This window comes from Grampus griseus (genome assembly GCF_964374135.1).
Source record: "Grampus griseus genome assembly, chromosome: 21".
NCBI classification, from domain to species: domain Eukaryota; kingdom Metazoa; phylum Chordata; class Mammalia; order Artiodactyla; family Delphinidae; genus Grampus; species Grampus griseus.
This window is the reverse complement of record NC_139015.1, coordinates 11,547,752-11,567,856: the sequence shown is the minus strand read 5'-3', so window position 1 is coordinate 11,567,856 and position 20,105 is coordinate 11,547,752. Positions and strand designations below refer to the sequence as shown.

General features: G+C 49.6%; 1 protein-coding gene across 7 annotated transcripts in view; it reads left to right on the top strand.

Annotated features, from left to right (window-relative positions):
* Positions 1 to 20,105, top strand: part of FBXO25 (F-box protein 25) — a 55,863-nt gene that overhangs the window by 26,491 nt on the left and 9,267 nt on the right. For 5 of the 7 annotated variants that reach the window (XR_014298452.1, XR_014298453.1, XR_014298454.1 and 2 more), the window contains exons 5-9: positions 935 to 1,027; positions 14,667 to 14,760; positions 16,008 to 16,192; positions 17,253 to 17,435; positions 18,673 to 18,816. Coding sequence is in view for 4 of the 7 variants with exons in the window: in XM_082680579.1 (XP_082536705.1) it covers positions 935 to 1,027; positions 14,667 to 14,760; positions 16,008 to 16,192; positions 17,253 to 17,435; positions 18,673 to 18,816 (699 nt within the window). In the remaining 3 variants the exon portion in view is untranslated. The remainder of the gene's footprint in view (positions 1 to 934; positions 1,028 to 14,666; positions 14,761 to 16,007; positions 16,193 to 17,252; positions 17,436 to 18,672; positions 18,817 to 20,105) is intronic. The other 2 variants (XM_082680578.1, XM_082680580.1) reach the window with 2 other exon arrangements.

Sequence of the window (20,105 nt, the reverse complement as noted above, 5' to 3'; positions counted from 1 at the left end):
AGTAAAAATACATAATGAATGTTTTAAATAAGTGTATCTTGTTGGCTTGTGCACACATTGAGAGTGTTGTTGGGATTTGGGTGTAAAACCAAATCAGCCCTCACGGTGCGTCTTCTGTCAGAGACTAAGGATTTCCCCTCCAGCTCCCTCTCTGGCCCCTCTCCTGTCGTCTGTTTGAAATGTGAGGCATGTTTGTCACCTCATGTTTTCTGTGATTATTCCCCACTTTATCTATACCCGCAACTCTGCATTGAAGATCTCTTTATGTTCTAAGTATTCCAATATAGAAGATTGAGTTTAAAATGTCTTCTGAAACCTGGGGTAGAGATCTGTACAAACCAGTATGGAATATAGGGCATATCACTGCCCACGGTCACGTCCCGTCACCTCTAGCCCTTTGCACCCACACGCTGGTATTCAGAACCCCACCCCACTCAGGTGCCTCTCGGCCTTGATCCTGAGCGGCTGGGCATACGTCCAGGCCTGCAGGCACACAGGACTCCCCGCAGAGGAATCGAATTCCAACGTGTAGTTTATAGCAGATGCTTCTTCATAGTGGCCAAGCATGATTTATGTATTTGTAGTTGCACAGCCTAGAATACATCCAGTTATTTTATGATTTTAGGCTTAATTTTGCCCTCCCCCAAATGCATGCCAACAAAGGAAATTGACAAATATTTAATCAATATTTATCCTTGTCATTAAGTGGTGTAGAAATGTCAGTGCGTAATGTCTTGATTATACATAAATGACTTAAATTTACATTGTTTTAATTTTACTCTGTTTTCAGCTAAATATGGAATAGATCATAATAAAAACGAATATCCTTTGCCAAAATTAAAAAAGAAATTGCGCAGACTAATTCACGTTAACTGTTAGCTCATTTTGACTCATGACTCATTTGACAGATTTTCACTTGTGTCTGTTTTTCCAGAGACACGGCTACTGCACTTTGGGAGAAGCTTTTAACCGCTTAGACTTCTTCAGTGCGGTCCAGGATGCCCGGAGGTTCACTTACGTGGCCAGAGTGAGTATTTTATTTCAGAGTCACTTGATGACACTTTGGAGCGACTGCGTTTTGAGGATTATCATGTGAAATATTTAAGATGCTTTTGACAGCTGCGTACAGTTGTGCTTGTTCGCTGGTAGAGAACCCCCGGGGGCGGGCAGTCGGGCGAGGCTCCGGGCTGGCGCTAGGGCTTTTGCAGGCTCCCGCAGGGGCAGGGGCACACTCCCCGCCCGTCGCGCTGTCGGAGATGCAAAGAGGAGGCAGAAGGTATCCTGGGAATCCTTACCTGGTGGTTTCACATGCATTTTCTACTTTGTGTTTTTCACGGAGTATGATCCCTGCTTAATAGAGGGACAGTGGGCTAACAGAAAGAAGGAAATTTATACCGAATGGAACTCCACAGAAGCCTTATTGTGTTAATAACATGTTTTTAGAGGAAATTTTTGTCTTGGCCTACATTCAGAAAAGAAAGGATCTTGCCATATGTTCCATTTACTGTCTGCTTTTATTTGCCTAACAAAGTTATTCACCTTCTTACTATTATAGGCAAAGAGTAAGTGATGGGTCATGAAGCTGTTGATTTTGGATTTTTAATGGTGCTATGAGACTCTGGAAAGATATTCCTTGTAATGCCTGCTAGGCATTTGGAAGTGCTACCGGAAGGACAGAAAACTGGGTGGTTAAATGATTTTAAGCCCGAGTGTTTGGTTTGGTTCCCGTCAGAGTTTGCCGGGCATCCATGTGACCAGCACCTGGGGTTCCTAGCCACGTGCTCCCTGCAGCCTCGCCAGGTGGGGGCTGTGTGGAGGCCGTAGTCCCTCCGAGGGTTTGAGTTCTCCCAGGTGCCTGCGCACCAGACAGGGGCCTCCACCAGCTACCTCTTCCCTCCAGGCGACCGAACTGGAATTTGACTCCACTTTGTAGAAATGCCAAGATTTGAGTATCCAGGAAAACGTGTGTCAGCAGAGAGGTCTGTTACACAGTAAGCGTTTACCCACGTGCTTTTTGATAGTTCAGATCATGCTTAGTTGTCTAATACCAGCCACTCTGGACCGTGATCCACACGAGGGATTTTACTCGTGGGGGCATGAGAGAGACTCTGGGGCAGGACAGAGACGTGAGAGGGAGGACGGAGACGCGGGAGGGAGGACGGAGACGCGGGAGGGAGGACCGAGCCTCCTGGTTTCAGTGCCGGGCTTTCTGCTCATCTTGCTGGTCCAGGCCCTTGGTTTGCTGACCAGAGAAGGTCTGAGCATTCTGTGCTCTGTGTCCTACTGAACCTGGTCAGCTGAACAGCCTTGGGATCTTTGTTTTGTCCACATGCTGATCTCTTTTTCACTGAGGAGCCTTTCTTCAGACGTTGTCCTCATCCTAGACAGTAGTACCTGGCAGATCGTAGACTTTCTCTGCTGGTTCTTTTGTAGTATGTGTAAAAAAATACGTAACTAAAAAGTAAAATGTGTGGTGTGTCCACGTGCTAACGCGTGAGGTGGCGTTTCCCTGCATCGCCTCTAGAAGCGGCCGCCGGGGCTGGTGGCTTTGGCAGCCGCTGAGGCCGCTATGCGAGGCTCGCCAGCACCACTGGGCCCTCCCACACGGCTGGCCTCTCTCTGTGGCACTTCCGTGATGGCCGAGCGCTCCCGCCAGGTGGGGCCTCCCCATCAGGGGTCCTTGCCTCCTCACCCTCCTCCTGCCCCTGCTTCCTGCTCCTTCAAACCCTTCCCGAGGCCGGTTACCTTCCCAAACTGATCTGCTTATGTCTGCCTTCTCCGAAAGACAAAGACAGATGAAGCCAGCTGTCAGTGACTCTGTGATCGGGTCCATGTGCCGTGGCCATGGCGCGCTGTCCCCTGGCCCTAGTGACTGTGATCGGGTCCATGTGCCGTGGCCATGACGCGCTGTCCCCTGGTCCTAGTGACTCTCTCTGATCGGGTCGACTTGCTGTGGCCATGGTGCGCTGTCCCCTGGCCCTAGTGACTCTATGATTGGGTCCATGTGCCGCGGCCATGGTATGCTGTCCCCTGGCCCTAGTGACTCTATGATTGGGTCCATGTGCCGCGGCCATGGTGTGCTGTCCCCTGGCCCTAGTGACTCTATGATTGGGTCCATGTGCCATGGCCATGGCGCACTGTCCCCTGCCCTAGTGACTCTCTGTGATCGGGTCCATGTGCCGTGGCCATGGCACGCTGTCCCCTGGCCCTAGTGACTCTCTGTGATCGGGTCCATGTGCCGTGGCCGTGACGTGCTGTCCCCTGGCCCTAGTGACTCTCTGTGATCGGGTCCATGTGCCGTGGCTGTGACGTGCTGTCCCCTGGCCCTAGTGACTCTCTGTGATCGGGTCCACATGCTGTACTGTCTCTTTTCCCTTCCCTTTCCTCCTGTTGCCTCCCCAGCAGGCCTGATGCCCCCACTTGCTTTCTTTTGATCGTGCTCTGTGCCTCACCTCTGGGTGACATGTCCCCCTGCACTGGCTGCCACCTTGTCTGTGGGGGTGGGATCCCCTCTCGCTCAGCACCCTGCCACTGGGGTGGAAACACTGCTTTGCGGGTCTGTTAGTGCATCATTGTGCGGTCAGTACCCCTGAATCGCACTGAATCGTAGTTGGCCTTAGTGGCTGGAGTGGTGTCCTTGGCACCTCTCTGCTGCTTTCATGTTTACACCACACTTACCAGGACAGTGAGGGTCTCTTGCAGTTCTTCTCAACAAGACAATTTCCTATAACTTGTGCTGTGTTGTCCAGATGGCCACTCCTTAATATTAGAAGAGCTGTAGATGTACACGCAGTGGTTTTGAAATGACTGATGAAAGAGTTTCCTTACATTTCGGATGGCATGCAGTAATATTTCCTCTAAGAATTTATATGAAAAAAATTAGTATTAATATTTTATATGAAGTCCCTTTGTTTAGCTAAAATTAGCATTTTAAACTGAGGCTAATCTATAATTACTACATAGTTTCGGAATAAAAATTAGTATTAGAGTTTAGTGTTCAGTATAAATTGTTTTAGTTGTCAAAATAAAAATAAGTAGTTTGGAATGGAAGTTTAGTCTTTATTGTCCTATACTTTGGCAGGCATGGAAATTTGACGTCTTCTAATTACACAAATCCAAATTAAATTGTCTCTTGCACATCCTGTATATGAAATAAGCCACTTTTGGTGTTGTCTGTTTAAAACTATTTGAAACATCTTCATACCTAGGTTACTTTTGCAATTTTTCAAAATTTTAGTCTGATTTTGAGGAATAAACATTGTTTTTCCAAGCTGCATTCACTCAACTTTTTTTTTTTTTTTTTTTTTTTTTTTTTTTTGCGGTACGCGGGCCTCTTACTGCTGTGGCCTCTCCCGTTGCGGAGCACAGGCTCCGGACGCGCAGGCTTAGCGGCCATGGCTCACGGGCCCAGCCGCTCCGCGGCATGTGGGATCCTCCCGGACCGGGGCACGAACCCGTGTCCCCTGCATCGGCAGGCGGACTCTCAACCACTGCGCCACCAGGGAAGCCCCTCACTCAACTTTTTAAAGGAGAATAGAGAACTAATTCCATGTGCCATGTTCCTCAGAACATGGCACCTAATTTAGGGTCACTGTTGAATCACACAGGCAGTGCCTGCCGGCGCTGGTGGGAATCGTACGGAAACCTGTAAACATGGGGTTGTGAGCTGCCCCCTCCGCGCTGTGGTGGGATGGATGAGTGCGTGGTCTCTCACACGCTCCTCGTGCATTCGGCCTGTTCTTAAACCTCATTCACGTTACATTTTGTCCATCTGGCCACGGATAAGTCCAAAGACCACTTCTTGCTCTGGGCTAACACGTGCGTAAACACACACACCGCCTCCGCCACTGAGCTTCGTCCGCACACTTGTAAACAGTCGTGTTCTTCACCACCATTCAGCAGAATTTGTGGTACAAATGTAATGCTGTATATTTAGTTTCAGACTAGTTGGTAGTCAGCGATATGGCTATTATGTTAAACTGCTGTTAAAACTATCTTGTAATTCACCAAAAAATGCTTATTTATAGATTGAGAATGTTGTCTTGGCCGGCTACTGAAAAGCCCTTAGCATAATTTATTGAACTATTAAATTTATTTCCAGAAAATCAATAAAAACTGGTCTTTACTCACTAGTAATTTTTCTCTCCTTAACTGATTATTTGCAGTTATTATTTTATAATATGTGCTGAGAAACTTCCTTATTGAGGGAAAAAAAATGACAGTCAAGATGCAGTTTAGATTTGGCCTTGGTGAGTGGACAGTTCTTAATATCTGGTCCGTAATTGAGCTTACTTCTCATTCATACCATTAATATGTAATGTGTAAGTAAATTAAAAGCATTTTTGGTCAGTTTTAGGACCTTACTTTCATTAAAATAAATCAAAGACTTAAATTTGGTGGAATTTTGAAAATTTTAAGTAGAAAAATTAACCAAAAACTTAGAATTATTAGCACATATGTAGTTATTTCGCCACAAAGGGGAGACTTATAGCAGAGTTGGTATTTCAAAAGGCCTTTGAAGTGGGCTTTTAGCTCCGTGTCATGACTGGAGACTGAGTGTCAGCATCTTTACCTCCTGTCTAGTAGTTGGTGTCCCCTGGTCTGAGGTGGGAGGGATGAGAATGTTGGTGCCCACATTGCTGAGCGCCCTTAGGAGAGGTGCACGGTCCCATCCTGTGAGGTTGACTTGTCTTTCCAAACTAACAGTGTCAGGGAATCTTCTAATTCACATTCCAGCCATAGACCTCGTCACATCTGTCAGCGATACACACTGAAGTTTCAGCAGTGCAGAGAGGTGGCGTCTGTCTGTAGTGTCGGTGCACACCTGGAAACTGGGCAGCCCCTCAGTGCCAGCCCTTCCTGGGGGAGAGTTGGGTTGTGTCTCTCTGTGGGGCGTGTAGGTCATGCATGGTGGCTCCCTGGAGTCCGAGGCCCCCCAGCACTGCGGGGACAGGAGCTGCGGGTCCCCTGGGAGAGACGGGGCGGGCTCAAGGACAGCATGCACTGGAAGGGTCGGCACTGGGGGCGATGGCCAAAGAGGCTGTCAGGAAACTCCCTGAGAGCAGCACAGGGTAGCAGTTGAAATGTATAAACATGCCGGGTGTGCTGTGCTTCCTAAAGTAGGTTCCTCTTAGGGGAAAAACTCTCACAATCGTTACGTTTATGTACCTTTATTTGGGTTATTTGGAAAATGAGTTTATACTTCATTCCCTGCCTGTGGTCAGTGAGCTTTGCTGCCATCTGTGACACATTATTCACTTTATTTGGCTTGTAAATAGTGACTTTTTTTTACCTTGGTTACCTTAACTTCCTCACATTAACTTCCCTATAATTGGAATGTGTTACTCACTGACAGTTGGGTTCCTCTGAGCTTTATTTGAGGCCTGGTCACAGGAGCATCAGGTTTTATCTGTGACAGTAACTCAGCCTCTTGAGGGCCCTTCCAGCTCACCCAAGGCTCCTCCCTGAGCTCGGGGAAGCCGCGCCCGCGGCGGGCCATCCTGCGCGTCGCCCAGGGAGCAGCGCGAGGTGTCGGGTGCTGGCTGTGTGTGCTGCACCATCGTATTCGTAGTGTTAGGAGAGTTGAACTCTGTAGCTTAATTATGAAAATATTTGTTGAGAAACATTTTAAAAGACGTTAATACTCACTGCTAGCATTCACGGCCTGTTTAGAGAATAGCTGCTGGCTGGCAGGGCAGGATCTGTGAGGTTTAATAATTGATCAGGCCTTTCCAGCGGTGCTGGTGAACCTGTCGTCTGTGACGTATTTAAGTCCCTTCTTGTACTCGGGGTCATACAGAAAGAATCTACTAACCCTGTAGTCACAGTAGGGGATCAGGAAATATTAATAAATACAGGGTGTGCTTAGGGTGTAACAGATGCACTTATTAGGGTGCTTACGAGAAGTTGGTCATGGAAGATTCATGTTTATACAAGGTGGGATCACACAGAATAGTATTTCTCCATTCAGAACATTTCACTAAAGGGGTAGGACTTTCCAGTAGCGCATATGATATTCTGAAAGGATATTTCAATAACTTTATGACTTAGAAGGAAGTTTGGCAGTGGAAACCGGATTTCTAAGAGGGATTGTTGGGTAGGGGTAGGGGATTAAGAGGAACAAACTACTGTGTATAAAATAAACAGGCTACAAGGATATATTGTGAAGCACAGGGAATGCAGCCAATAGTTCATAATAACTGTAAATGGAGTATAAGCTTTAAAATTGCCAGGCACTGTGTTGTGCACCTGAAACTTATACAAATGAATAAAGTAAAAGGATTGTTGAGTGACTTGGCCAGGAGGATGCAGCAGGGCCGATTTCCTGGTTTTACGCTGTGGCTCTTGAAGTGAAGGGCACCAGGGACCAACGGTCGGGCTTGGAGGCCCCATGGACGCCAGGGGAGCTCTGAAAGGCCACAGCGAGTGCAGCCCCTCTGCAGCTCAGCCCGGCCCCCAGGGACTGCCTGCGTTTTGTCACACACGTGTACGTGCAGGATCCCACCCCGAAGAGCCAGAGACGAGGGTGTCGGTGTGAGCGGGAAGAGGGGCAGCGAAAAGTTCTGGTGACAGGAGGCAAAGGGGCCGAGTGCGGATGCGCCCCTTGATCTCAGTGGACAGACCCTGAGTTCTCGCTGTCCTTCGAGATGGCACACCTCTCATCACTTTCTTTCCAGTTTTGTCCTGTGTCAGGATTAACTGCGGGAGGTGGCGGTCAGAACGGGGCCCGGCCTCGGGCCGGGGAGTGGGGCGGCTGAGTGGTGGGCCCGGCCCTGCTCCAGGCGTACACAGGCCATACCGGGAGACTCGACGGCTCACAGAGCACCCTCCCTGCTTCTTCACTTCTGATCCTCTGCCAGCTCGATGGGCTGGGTCACCGTGCGCGGCAGATGGTGACCTGAGCCACAGAGGGGTTCACATCTTGCGCGTGGGTTGCCTGCGTGAAAAGTTTAGTGGTAGAGTTTTGCTTAAGTCTTTTCACTGTTCCACATTCCTACATTAGAGGAATTATCATGTTTTTGAGGAATTACTTCTGAATAGCGAGTCTGCGGGCCTGAACAGTGTCCCCCAAGGTTCACGTCCACCTGGAGCCTCAGAACGTGACCTTATTTGGAAGCGGGGTCTTTGCACGTGTAATCAGTTAGGATGAGGTCCTGCTGGAGTGGGAAGGGCCCTAAACCGGTGACTGTGTCCTTAAGAGAAGAGGGAACAGAGACACAGTCACAGGGAGAAGCCATGTGAAGAGATTGGCCCAGGGGCTCCACAACACTAGGAGCTGAGTGAGGCAAGGAGGTCCCCTCCCTGGGCCACAACGTAACAGGGCCCCGCCGACACTGGGGTCTGGACCTGCGACCTCAGAACCCTGAGAGTGGTGCCCGCTGACGTACCCCGCGCGGCGTGGGGCTGCCTCACGGCAGCCGCGGAAACCATGCAGAAGGGCCGTTACTTCTCCCCTGGGGTGCCGTGTGCTTTTCTCCTTGAGAGGAGAGGTCATGCTTGTTCATGTTTTGTCTTCTGTGAAGGACCAAACATACTTCTTTACACGATAGTCAGATATTCTCACACCATCTCACTTTGAACATGTGGAAAATGAGCCTGTGTTAACGGTGGGTTAGACGACATGATTGCAAACTAGTGAGTGAAAAAATTACAAAGAGCAGAACCCGGGAGGCCTTCCGTTTTCTGGCACAGGTTGGAAGGAGACCCTGCTGCCACCTGAGTGCGTATGAGAACACATTTTGCTGATGAATCGTTGAAACCGACTGATGGTGAAAAGAGCAGGGGGCCTCAGAGCAGACGGTTGTCGCGCACGTGGGTCTCCTGCAGACTTGCCGCTGGCCCGCACACCTGGAACCCAGGCCGCGTCGGAAGGCTCCATGGGGAGGGCTGTCCCTGTGCCACTGAGGTCCCCCAGGAGGTGCCCGTCATAGCGACTCTGGGTGAAAATGTACCTGATGCACCTCCTCCGTGTTAGTGACACCCTTTCCTTCTGTTCGAGGTAAGGGATTGGTGGTGGTGGGGTGTCATTTGGGCCCCTTGCCTGTCCGTCAGGTAGGACAGGTTGGGCCTCCTCACCGCAGGGCACCAGGTGCAGTGTGTGCAGGGCCGGGGCCACTCGGGTATTCACGTGACCTCTGCCCTTGAGCTGGGGAGCTGGTCTGCTCATCTTTACATGCCTCCTTAGGTCCTGGGACTTTGGCCCCAGGAGTTTGTTTCCCAACACTCCTCAATCTTTGGACGTGAACTCCTGTTTCCCAAGTGCTTCCTGGGTCCTTTAAATAGTGGAATCATGAAAACAAGGGAAAGGACGTCTCCGGCTGGACCGTCTGGTTATGTGAAGATGTTTAGCTTCTTCCTGATCTCTGCCAAGGACCACGTGGCATGAATAGTTCACGAGGAGACAGGAGGGGGGAGACCATGGTCGTGGACGAGCTTCCCGGGACCCGCGAGGCAGCAGCAGGGCCAGGGGGTGGAGGGGCCAGACCTCTGTGTTGGGTTGTGTCTTGTTTTCTCAGTTTACTGACCAGGTATCTCTTCTTCCACGACACCTAACGGGGTTTGTATCTGCCCCGAGGCTGCCATGATGAGTTCGTGGTGGGATCATAACAAGCTCTTGAACGTGCTCAGCTCAGGAGCGCTTGCTACGCTTGGCTGACCTTTTGAGGGTGGCTTAGATGGAAGGACAGCAGCCATGCAGGTCCAGCTGTGTCCCCAGATTCAGGGAGCAGAAGCGGGCAAGATGTGCCTCAGGTCACAGGCGCTCCTGACAGCAGAGATGCGTGTATTAAAGGTCTTCTTTGTCTTGATACTGTAGCGTTCTCCTCTCGTGGAAAGCAGTGACTTCCTGACACGCGTGGAGACATTTTAAAACAGTGGCCTTTTGAGTTCAGGGCGACTGTTGAGAGGGGCCATCCGTAGAATCTCTGACCTGAGCCTTTGTGTGCCACGTTGCAGTGTCTTGGGTCACAGCCCAGCTTGGTCCCTGCCACGTGCCCACTCCCTGGGCACCCCCACACACACATACCCCCAGCACCTGGAACAGACCTGGAGCTGCTCCACTCGCAATGAGGGGACGGATGAGCAGGTTGTCCTGTGAGTTGTTCTGGTGATTTTTTCCATGGTAAACATTCTGCACAAATTCTACCTGAATATGAACTGGCTCATAAGAGACTAAAATAATTAATTTGCCAGTCGTTTTACTTAACCTACAGGCACCTCCTCTTTTCAAGAAAACTGGTATTTAGAAATGGAGGAAGTTCCTTATTAGAAAACAAATTCTTCACAAAAGGAATGCCCTCTGAGTTCCTTAGCACAAAAAGATACGTTTACAATTTATTTTTTAAAAAACGTCCTTCTTGTTGATTCAAGAATTGGTATAGGCTACTTACTCCAGGAGTTTTTCTAATTTTTTCCTTTAAAAAGTGTTGGATTAAAGTAAGCTAGCAAAATATGTAACTGCTCCTAAGAACAAGATTCATGAAGGAGAAGAGACCACGTGGGACCTCCCAGGGATGCCTGCTTCCAGTCAAAGGAAACACTACTGGACACTAACTGGACAGTTTGGCCTCAAGAGAATTAAATTAGATGTAGCTCTGACGTTTTATGGGATGTGTGTGTGCAGCCAGCAGGAGTGTGCTGATTAGATGGCATGTCCTCTGGAAATTTGAAATGTCACTAGCACAGTCTGCAAGTGTCCAGTACCATCTTCATTTTTCTTTAACTTCCCGCATATTTATGCTGCCAACAATGTAACTTGTAGAATGTGACCAAACGCAAGAACTAAGAATTCTTTTAACAAAACTGAAATTATAGATTGTGTAACAATTCAATTCATAGAAGATAACAGTTTTTCCTTCTGCCAGTATTAGAAGTCAGTGACTAGGATGAGAGCCAAATGAGGTGTTAATTCCCATGGAGGGTGGACAAGAGGGACAGTCCGAAAAGAGGTCACTTCTCACAGGCCACCTGCCCGAGCTGGTCCCCCAGATGGGACCCTTGTTCTCGACGCAGCCTGCGTTCGCCCTGCATGAGATACCCTCATCCCTGGGGGAGGAACGGGGCCACGGACCTTGGGAGAACCTGATGAAAGCTCCTGACACTTCCCAGAGAGTTACAACAACATGGACGCAGAGTCTGCGAACAAGCCTGCGTGCTGGCACTGCTCCGGCTTTGTGAACATCTAGGTGAGAATCTGCTATTGCAGAGTTTAGGTCTCATTCCTTTTTCATTAAATACAGTAAAACTGAGAAGACTTTTAAAATCAGGTAATCAACTTGCACATCGCTGAAGCCTGTGGAAGCTGTTCGCTGCGTCCTGACACGCGTGAGGTGCACGGGACGCAGGTGGCAAGAATTTGCAGTGTTTCAGTCCTGAATCCAGTCCCTGTTACTGTGTGACTTTGGGATCATTTTCCTCATCTCTGGGCCTCAGTTCTCGCTGTGCAGCGTGATAATACAGTACGTCTTCTAGGGGTGTTGTAAGAATTAGGCAGTCATGTCCAGCCCTTCCGGTAGCGCCTCGGTAATAATGGGTCAGTGTGGAAATCTGCGTGAAGCCAGAAGTGAAGACGGCATGGCCCCCGGCCTCTGCCCATTGAGGGTGCCCTGTGCTGCACGAAAGAGCGACCTGAACACGAAACCGTCACCCTCTGTCCTTCCCTCACACCCACGCTGTCATCCTGACCACGTAACACGTGCGCTTGGGCATTCCAGACGTGCCTGGGAGCTCAGATAGCTGAGGTTTTCCATACTTTTATTTAATTCTAGCTTTAGTATATTATCATCAGAGAGTTCGGCCTGTACGATCTCTGTTTTTTTGAAATGCGTTAAATTTTCCTTTGTGGCCATTTTCATAGTTAATTTTTGTAAATATTCTATTGACACATAAGAAAAATGCAGATTCTCTATTTGAAGGATGTAAGTTTTTCTGCTTATTTATTAAACAAGGTTTGGCGGTTATATTATTTAATTCCTCCACATCCTTACTTGTTTAGAATTGTTAAATTTGAAGAGACATATAAAAATCTCCCACAGTATTTGTATTTTTGACAAATTCTCTTTAGGTTTCCAACAGATTTTGTCTTATATATCTAGCTGAATAGAGGCTAATGTGTGGTTATATCTTCTTTGTAAATTGTCTTCTGGGGGCTTCCCTGGTGGCGCAGTGGTTAAGAACCCACCTGCCAATTCAGGGGACACGGGTTCAAGCCCTGGTCTGGGAAGAGCCCACGTGCCGTGGAGCAACTAAGCCTGTGCGCCACAACTACTGAGCCTGTGCTCTAGAGCCCGTGAGCTACAACTACTGAGCCCATGTGCCACAACTACTGAAACCCAGGCACCTAGAGCCCATGCTCCGCAACAAAGAGAAGCCACTGCAATGAGAAGCCTGCGTACTGCAACGAAGAGGAGCCCCCGCTCGCCACAACTAGAGAAAGCCCGCACGCAGCAACCAAGACCCAATGCAGCCAAAAAATAAATTAAAAAAAAAAATTGTCTTCTGCACTTTTATGTTAATTACCATTTTAACCTAAGATTTCACTGTCATCTATTAACATGGTCACTCTTGTGTTTGCACATCCCACTGTGGTGGTTTTTCTGGTGGGTGCCCTGTGGATAACTAGCTAACCCACCATGCCAACCCCACACCTTCTGCTAGTGAGTTCAGCCTTTTTCTAAAGGATTTTTTTACGTGATATTAGAAAACTGTAGTTTTTGTTGATGATAGGAGGAGGTGGTTGGAATACTTACTTCCTTTTGTGACAAAATATCCATTCTCAGACTAAGACCTGGTGTCAGGGGTCCTCCTCACTTCGAAACTACTGAGGACCCCAAAGAAATTTGCTTATGTGGGTTTTGTCTATTAATATTTACCATATGGAAGTTAAAATAAGTTTTAAAAATATTTCTCTATTTAAAAATAAAGAGTGCCTGTGTCCTCCTGTGCCCATCTTCGCAGCGACTGCGATGGTGGAAGATGGTGCGTTCTCAGGGCTGGATTCAGCGTGTGCAGCATCCTCGTGGGGCACCGGGACCCTGCACTGCACACGAGCGAGGCAGCAGTGGGACCAGGGAAGTAGCTTAGATCTGGGGTCCCGGGGGTCCCTGGACGGCTCTCTGAGGGCCGCGGCCCACGGGCGCCGCACCTATTTTTCTTTGCGGAGCAGGAGGGGCATGTATTTGCATATCTGGTCTGTTTCTCTCAGATCCTGAGGGTCTTGAGAGCAGGGAGCCTGTCAGGGAAGGTTGGTTGTTACTCACTGCCCAGGGCCGGTGGCTTGGTCTGTCGGGTCAGCGCTGGGAGCCCCACCCCTTCCGGCTGTCGTTAGCAGTGAAGCTGGCCCCAGGTCTCTAAGTTGGTTGTAAACGCAGGCGGGGAAAGGGTCTGAGTCAGTGTTAAAGTGGTGCTGATTGTGATGCTGGTCGAACAAGGAAGACGGAAGGTGCTAACATTTTGCTTTGTGACCACCTAGAGGGGTGGGACAGGGAGGGTGGGAGGGAGACGCAAGAGGGAGGAGATATGGGGACATATGTACATGTATAGCTGATTCACTTTGTTATACAGCAGAAACTGGCGCACCATTGTAAAGCAATTATACTCCAGTAAAGATGTTTTAAAAAAAAAAAAAGATTGAGGAGCCGGACTGACCTTGTAGCCTTGGGCTTCTCAGGTGTTCTCTGGCCAGGGCCCTGGAGTGTTGTTTCTGTGTTCACTGCAGCATAGGACACTTTTATGTAAATATACTGGAAGTTGCAGAATGATTTTTTTCCCAACAATCATCATGTGATTGTCATATTTGTAATTTTTTTTAACTTCCACGGTCAACATGGCAACGTGAGTATGTGAGTTAGCATTTTCTTTTCTCCCTCTGGAAACTCACAGAGGCAGCTAGGAGGATTGGAAAGGAGGGATGAAAAATTCCTTTTTCAGAGAAATAGGCAGATGTAATTCACAGATTCTAAAATCTGTTTAAGGCTTACCCACAGTGGCTCAGATGCCTAAGAACTAAGAAACAGTATGGGAAGAAGTGAATGGATGTGTCCAGGTGGGGAGGACTTGGCAGAGGTAGCCCTGGACCACACCAGACACACGCGTGGCCCAGGGCGAGGCCCCGCGTGGGAGGCGGAAATTACAGGACGTGAGGGGACGCGGGGAAGCGGCTGACACAGGACTCCTGAGACCCAGTTTGTACAGAGAGGTGGGCCGTGGGTTCACCGAAGACTGATACGGATGAGCCGTGTTTGTGACAGCCAGCTCTCCCCGGAGCAGCTGAGGGGAGGGGACAGCACTGGGGCAGAGAAGCGGGAAGGCTGTCCCGTCCTTCCCAGGCCTTCCCCGCCGGCTGCCGTGCCGGCATCGCGTGCAGGAGCCTGGGAGGCACGCCAGGCAGCAGCTGCGGGAGGGAGGGGCAGTGCCGTGCGTGTCAGGCGGGAGGCCGGAGGGACAGACGTGATGTGAGGCCGTTGGGGAAGGTCCGGCTCAGCTCGTGTGAGACTGGGACATTCAGAGGAAAGGGCACAGCAGGATGCTGGGTGGACCCCCAAAGATGTGCCGTCGTGGGGAGGGTGTCACGGCCTGCGGCCTGCGCTCTCCTTCCCTGTCACTTGGGGGCATTTCCCTTCAGAGGTGATGCTCACCTGTAACTCCCCCCACCCCACCCCCCCCCACAGCTGTTGCAGCTGATCGCAAAGTCCCAGCTGACCTCGCTGAGCGGTGTGGCCCAGAAGAACTACTTCAACGTTCTGGATAAAATCGTTCAAAAAGGTAAGGTGATGACTGATATTTTTAATAATCTACATCTTAATTAGAAATTCGGTGCAAGGAGATTGGATTTTTCTTTTATTTCCCCCCAGTATTAATGGTGTCAAATAATGTGATGGTGTCAGGGCAAGGGCAAGGGCTCGGGTTGGCTGCTCAGTTCTTGATGTTGTTATTGTTGTTCTTTAAAAGGTGCTTTTGCATACAGAAGAACATATTGTAATGAGAAAGACAATTTTTTTTGTTTTGGGGCCACACTGCGTGGCATGTGGGATCTTAGTTCCCCAATTAGGGATCAGACCCGTGCCCCCTGCAGTGGAAGCGCGGCATCTTAACCGCTGGACCACCAGGGAAGTCCCAGAGAAAGGTAATTAATCCCTGAGTTTTAAAAAGACACTTACTGTTTCATGGGTAACTAGTCACAGCTCACCTTAGCTGTATAGTGTTTCTATAATTAGCAAGGTTGTGACTTAGTTCTTAGGCATCGGCTAAGCCTGTCATTTTAATTTAATGTTTGTCCTGATTAGTGGCCAGTAATAAACGGAACTTTTGAGTTTATGCATATATATGCCATTTTAAATATCCATTCTCATGATTAAGTATAAAAGAAAACAGAGACTGACAGGTTTAAAGGCAAAACTGTAGACTCAACCAAAAATACACTATCAGACAATATTTTGAAGTTTTAAAATCTCATCCTACTTGTGATATCTCAGAAATGATGCCACTTTGGAGTTGCAGTGAAATTAGATCATAGTTTTTTATTGTGGTTAAATATACATAAAATTTACCATCTTAACCACTCTTAAGTGCACAGCTCAGTGGCGTTAAGTACATTCACATCATTGTGCAACGATGCCCACCATCATCTGCAGAGCTCACCTTGCCGAGCTGACACTCTGTCCCCATAAACACCAACCAGCACGACCCTCCCCCCACTGCCCAGCCCCTGGCGCCCACCATCTACTTTCTGTCTCTATGAATTTGACTATTCTAAGGGCCTCATATAAGGAGGATCACACAATACTTGTTCATTTGTGTCTGGTTCTTATCATAAGGGCTTCAAGTTTCATCTACGTCGTAGCACGTGTCAGAATTTCCTTCCTGTTTAAGGCTGAGTAATATTCCATTGTGTGTATGTATCACACTCTGTATATCTGTGTTATCTGTTAATGGGCCCTTGGGCTGTGAAAGCAGGTCATTCTTAACAGCGGGGGTTGACTGTATCAGTGCATTGTTTTTGTTTGTTCCAGTTCTCGATGACCACCAAAACCCTCGCCTAATCAAAGATCTTCTCCAAGACCTAAGCTCTACCCTTTGCATTCTAATTAGAGGAGTGGGGAAGTCCGTTCTGGTGGGAAATATCAACATTTGGGTTTGCCGGTTAGAAACTATTCTCAACTGGCAACAGCAGCTACAGAATCTTCAGATGACTGAGGTATGCATTTCTTGGCCTACAAGTGAGTACACTCTGTTTTTCTGTTACAAACACTGTTGTTACTTCTAAGCGTATGTGAAAGACTATTACAGCTTTTCCAAAGGTTTTTTTCCTTTACATTTCATAAATATTAAACTGTTTTAAGATGGATTAAGACCAGAAGACCCTTTAATGGGTTATAGGTGTCATTGGAAAGACGGTGGGGATGGTAATTATTAAAAAGAGCTGATCCTGTGGGTGATGAGGTGGTGAATTGATTTACCTTTATAGGAGATTAGGTATTTCAGGCTAAAATCACGTTCAATGGATTAAGGCTAAATTGTATAGTAGTGACTCTGTTCATCTGCTGTTGCTTCTCTAGGGTTGATGTGTTGTACGCTGCATGGTGTGTGTACATGTGTTTGTAGTTCAGAAGGAGCATGCAGATCACTCCAGTTGTTCTGATGCTTTTTGTTTATTCTGGTAACTAGTTTCATCAAGAAAAATGTTGACCCTATTGACTAAAGTAAGTGTTTTAGGTTGTGTTTTATTTATCTCTGGTTGCTTTCAAAGGTGGCGTTGGAACACTGTAACTTTGGGCCATTTATTTGCTACCTAGATGTGGGATTTACAAAGAGCAGTGATTCCCTAATTAAGGCCCTGCAGTTACAAGGGACGATCTAACATCCAGTGTCCAGGCGGCCTTGGTGTGAGTGCCGCACAGACCCCACCTCGTTCCCACGGGCAGAGGCTTGTGCTGTGAGGGCCACACGCATCTGGGGCGTGTCTGCTATCCAGGCCTTGATAGACGTGGCCAGGTGCCACTGTCCCCTAGTAGCTGATGCGTGGTGACGCCTCGTCAGCTGGCGAACTCGGGGAGTGTGGGTGTCAGCGGTCGGGATCCCCAGGGAAGGGAATGCTTGTCGCGCAGATCCAGGCAGGGCCGCTGCTGGGCGTTATCTGGAGACAAGTGGGGAGGAAGGAGGGGCGGGCGGCCTTCCCGTCGCCTGGGCCTCAGACGTCAGTGTGAGTGCCGCGCTCCTGCGCCTTCTCGCTGGAGTAAGCGCGCGGGTCCTCCCAGCAGGTGGACAGCGGCCTGACGCTCAGCGACCTTCCCGTGCACATGCTCAGCAACATCCTGTACAGGTTCTCGGATGGGTGGGACATCGTCACTCTGGGTCAGGTGACCCCGACGCTGTCCGCGCTTAGCGAGGACCGGCGGCTGTGGAAGAAGCTCTGCCAGTACCACTTCGGCGAGAAGCAGGTGAGCATGGGCTCCGGCCCCAGCGGCCAGGCCTGGCCACTTCGGGGAATGGGCTAGAATCACTTACGGGAAAGCTTGTTCTTCATGTTGAGAAAGAGCTGTGATTCTAAGCACAGCCCAGAACAGAGAAGCAGAACAAGAGCAGGTTCTTCCTGTTGAGGACGTGCCCCTCGTCTTTCCCGTAACTCGAGGCCCCTCTCCGGGTGGTGTGTCACCTCTGGGATCATGGGTGGCCACGCGCTCCCCGCACCCCTGCCCTCCCAGGACCGGGACTAGCCACGGGGACCGGCGGACTCCTGTGTGTCCCCCTCATCGTTGCCCCCCTCCTCGCCCCCCACCCCGTGTTTCTGGAGTGAAGCACCGACAGCTGGGCATCCACGACACGCACGGCAGCGTGAAGGGCAGGGGACAGTCTCAGATGGGGCAGGATGCGATCCTGCCCCAGGGGGTCCTTGACGAGGGGACAGATGTCACGTGTCTCTTCAGACACGGGCTTGGGGGATGTGTGGGGTCACGTGCCCGTCCCCTAGGTGGACACGGCCACTCTGAGGGGCATGGCGGGCAGGGGCGTCCTGGAGGTGAGCAGGTTCGGGCCCTGAAACTGAGAAGTGCGTGCTGGAGGGGGTGAGGCTGGGTGCGGCCAGGCCACGGGGCCGCCATGGTCCCCCTTCTCGGGGCGGGGCGGCGGAGGGGGGGCGCCCCGGAGTGGAGTCTAATATTCTGAGGAACCGAGAAGCTGTTGCTCAAAGTCGCCGCCCCATCGGGCAGCCCCCGACTGCTCCACGCCCCCATCCCCACCTGTTACTCTGAGTGTTTGGTCACAGCCTCACGGGGGGCGTGAGGGGCTGCCTCCTCCCATCCCTGATCTGATGCCCGAGGCGCTGAGCATCTTTTCATGTGCTTGTTGCCCATTTGTATGTCTTTTCAAGTCCTTTGCCTATTTTGTATTTGGATTGTCTTTCTGTTACTGAGTTGTGTTCTTTTTGTGTTCTAGTTACAAGTCCCTGGCAGATACATGATGTAGTAACTTACTTTTAGCTTAATAGTATGTCGTGGACATCATTCCAGATCGGAACCTTTAAGTCTCTTTAACAGCTGCATGGTATTCCAGTGTATAGACTGAATTATATTTGAAATTTAATTTCTAATAATTGAATGTTTCATGCAGTATACTGCTTTTAAAAAATTGTTATGCTATGAAAACCATCTGATTCTGAACAGAATTTTGTCTGTCTAGTTTTGTAGACACTTGATCCTTTCAGAAAAAGGTCATATCGAATGGAAGTTGATGTATTTTGCACTTCAGAAACATTACCCCACTAAGGAACAGTATGGAGACACACTGCACTTTTGTCGGCACTGCAGCATCCTCTTTTGGAAGGTAAAAATTTCAGATGTAGTCTTGGAGTTTGAGGATTAAAATTTGGAGAAACAAACTATTCACCTAACGGTAATGGTAAAAAAAAAAAAAAAGGCAAGTTGTATTTGTGATAAGATAATGATGTATCACCAAGGACTGGGGCAGGGGAACAGGTTCACAAAAGTAGAACAACTTGCGGTTGGACCTGAACGCCGGACCACCCACCCCGTCCCCTTGCACTGTGGTAGCAGGTGGGGGGCTGTCCCCGAGGGCGGTGAGTGCGCTGGCTGGCGCCTCGGCCCGAGTCCTGGCGGGCGGGGCTGCTTTCTGCTGTTGAGGCTCAGGATCCCCCACCCTCTTCTGGAAGCCGAGGGGGCCCCTCAGCTGCCCTCCACACTCGGCCTCAGGCTCCACTGTCGGGACCCCCAGGGGGCAGGCCTGGAGACGGCACCTCCAGGGGGCTTCTCCTCACAGCCCCGTGCCTGGAGCAGAGGCGAGGCCCACGAAGGTGCCCAGGCTTCTCATGTGTTTGAGCCACACTTAGCAAGTCTGGTCCGTGGTGGAGACTGAGCCATGTCCGCAGTTGTCTGGGCCCATGCCCTCCCTCTCTGGCTCCCTTCCTCTCCTGTCCAGACTCTGATAAAAACAAGTTTCCAGGGCGGGGGAGTGGGGTGCTTCCATGCACCTCCTCTCAGTAAAATCATTTCCATAGTTTGCCTTGAGTTTGAATTTGCTTGTTAACGTGGTGAAATTTCACTAGGGAGAAAAGTGGCGAAACTGGCAGGCGGTGTGCGCCTGCCCCTCCGTGTCCTCGGGCGTGGCTGTAAGGCGCAGGCCTTCCACCTGGTCAGCGCCTTGGCTGTTGGTGTATTTCTTTTGCTCTTCATTTATCTGTGATTTGTTGCATGGATTACATGGCAGACTCTAAACTGTTGGAAGAGAAATGACTACTTGAAATTGTTTCCATTTCAGATTATATCCGTGGTAATGTGGCTCTTTTTTAACTATAATCCGTGGTTGTGGGGTGAGAGTCCCTGTGTCAACAGAGCTTTACCTCCTGGGCTGCAGGCGAGCAGGTCCTGCTGTCCCCACTCATGACCAACAGGAGGTCACGTCATTGGTAATTGGTTGTTTCGTATTCTAGTGTGGCTTTTCCCACACAATTAAAAAGAAGAAATGTGTTACATGGCTGCAGTGGCTGTTCTGTGGAACCTTGTTCCTCTGGGGCAGGGGCACCTCGCGCTCATTCTCGCCGGTGTGCCGGCTGCATTGCGCGGGGACGCAGGCGAATCAGTCAGCGGGATTACAGT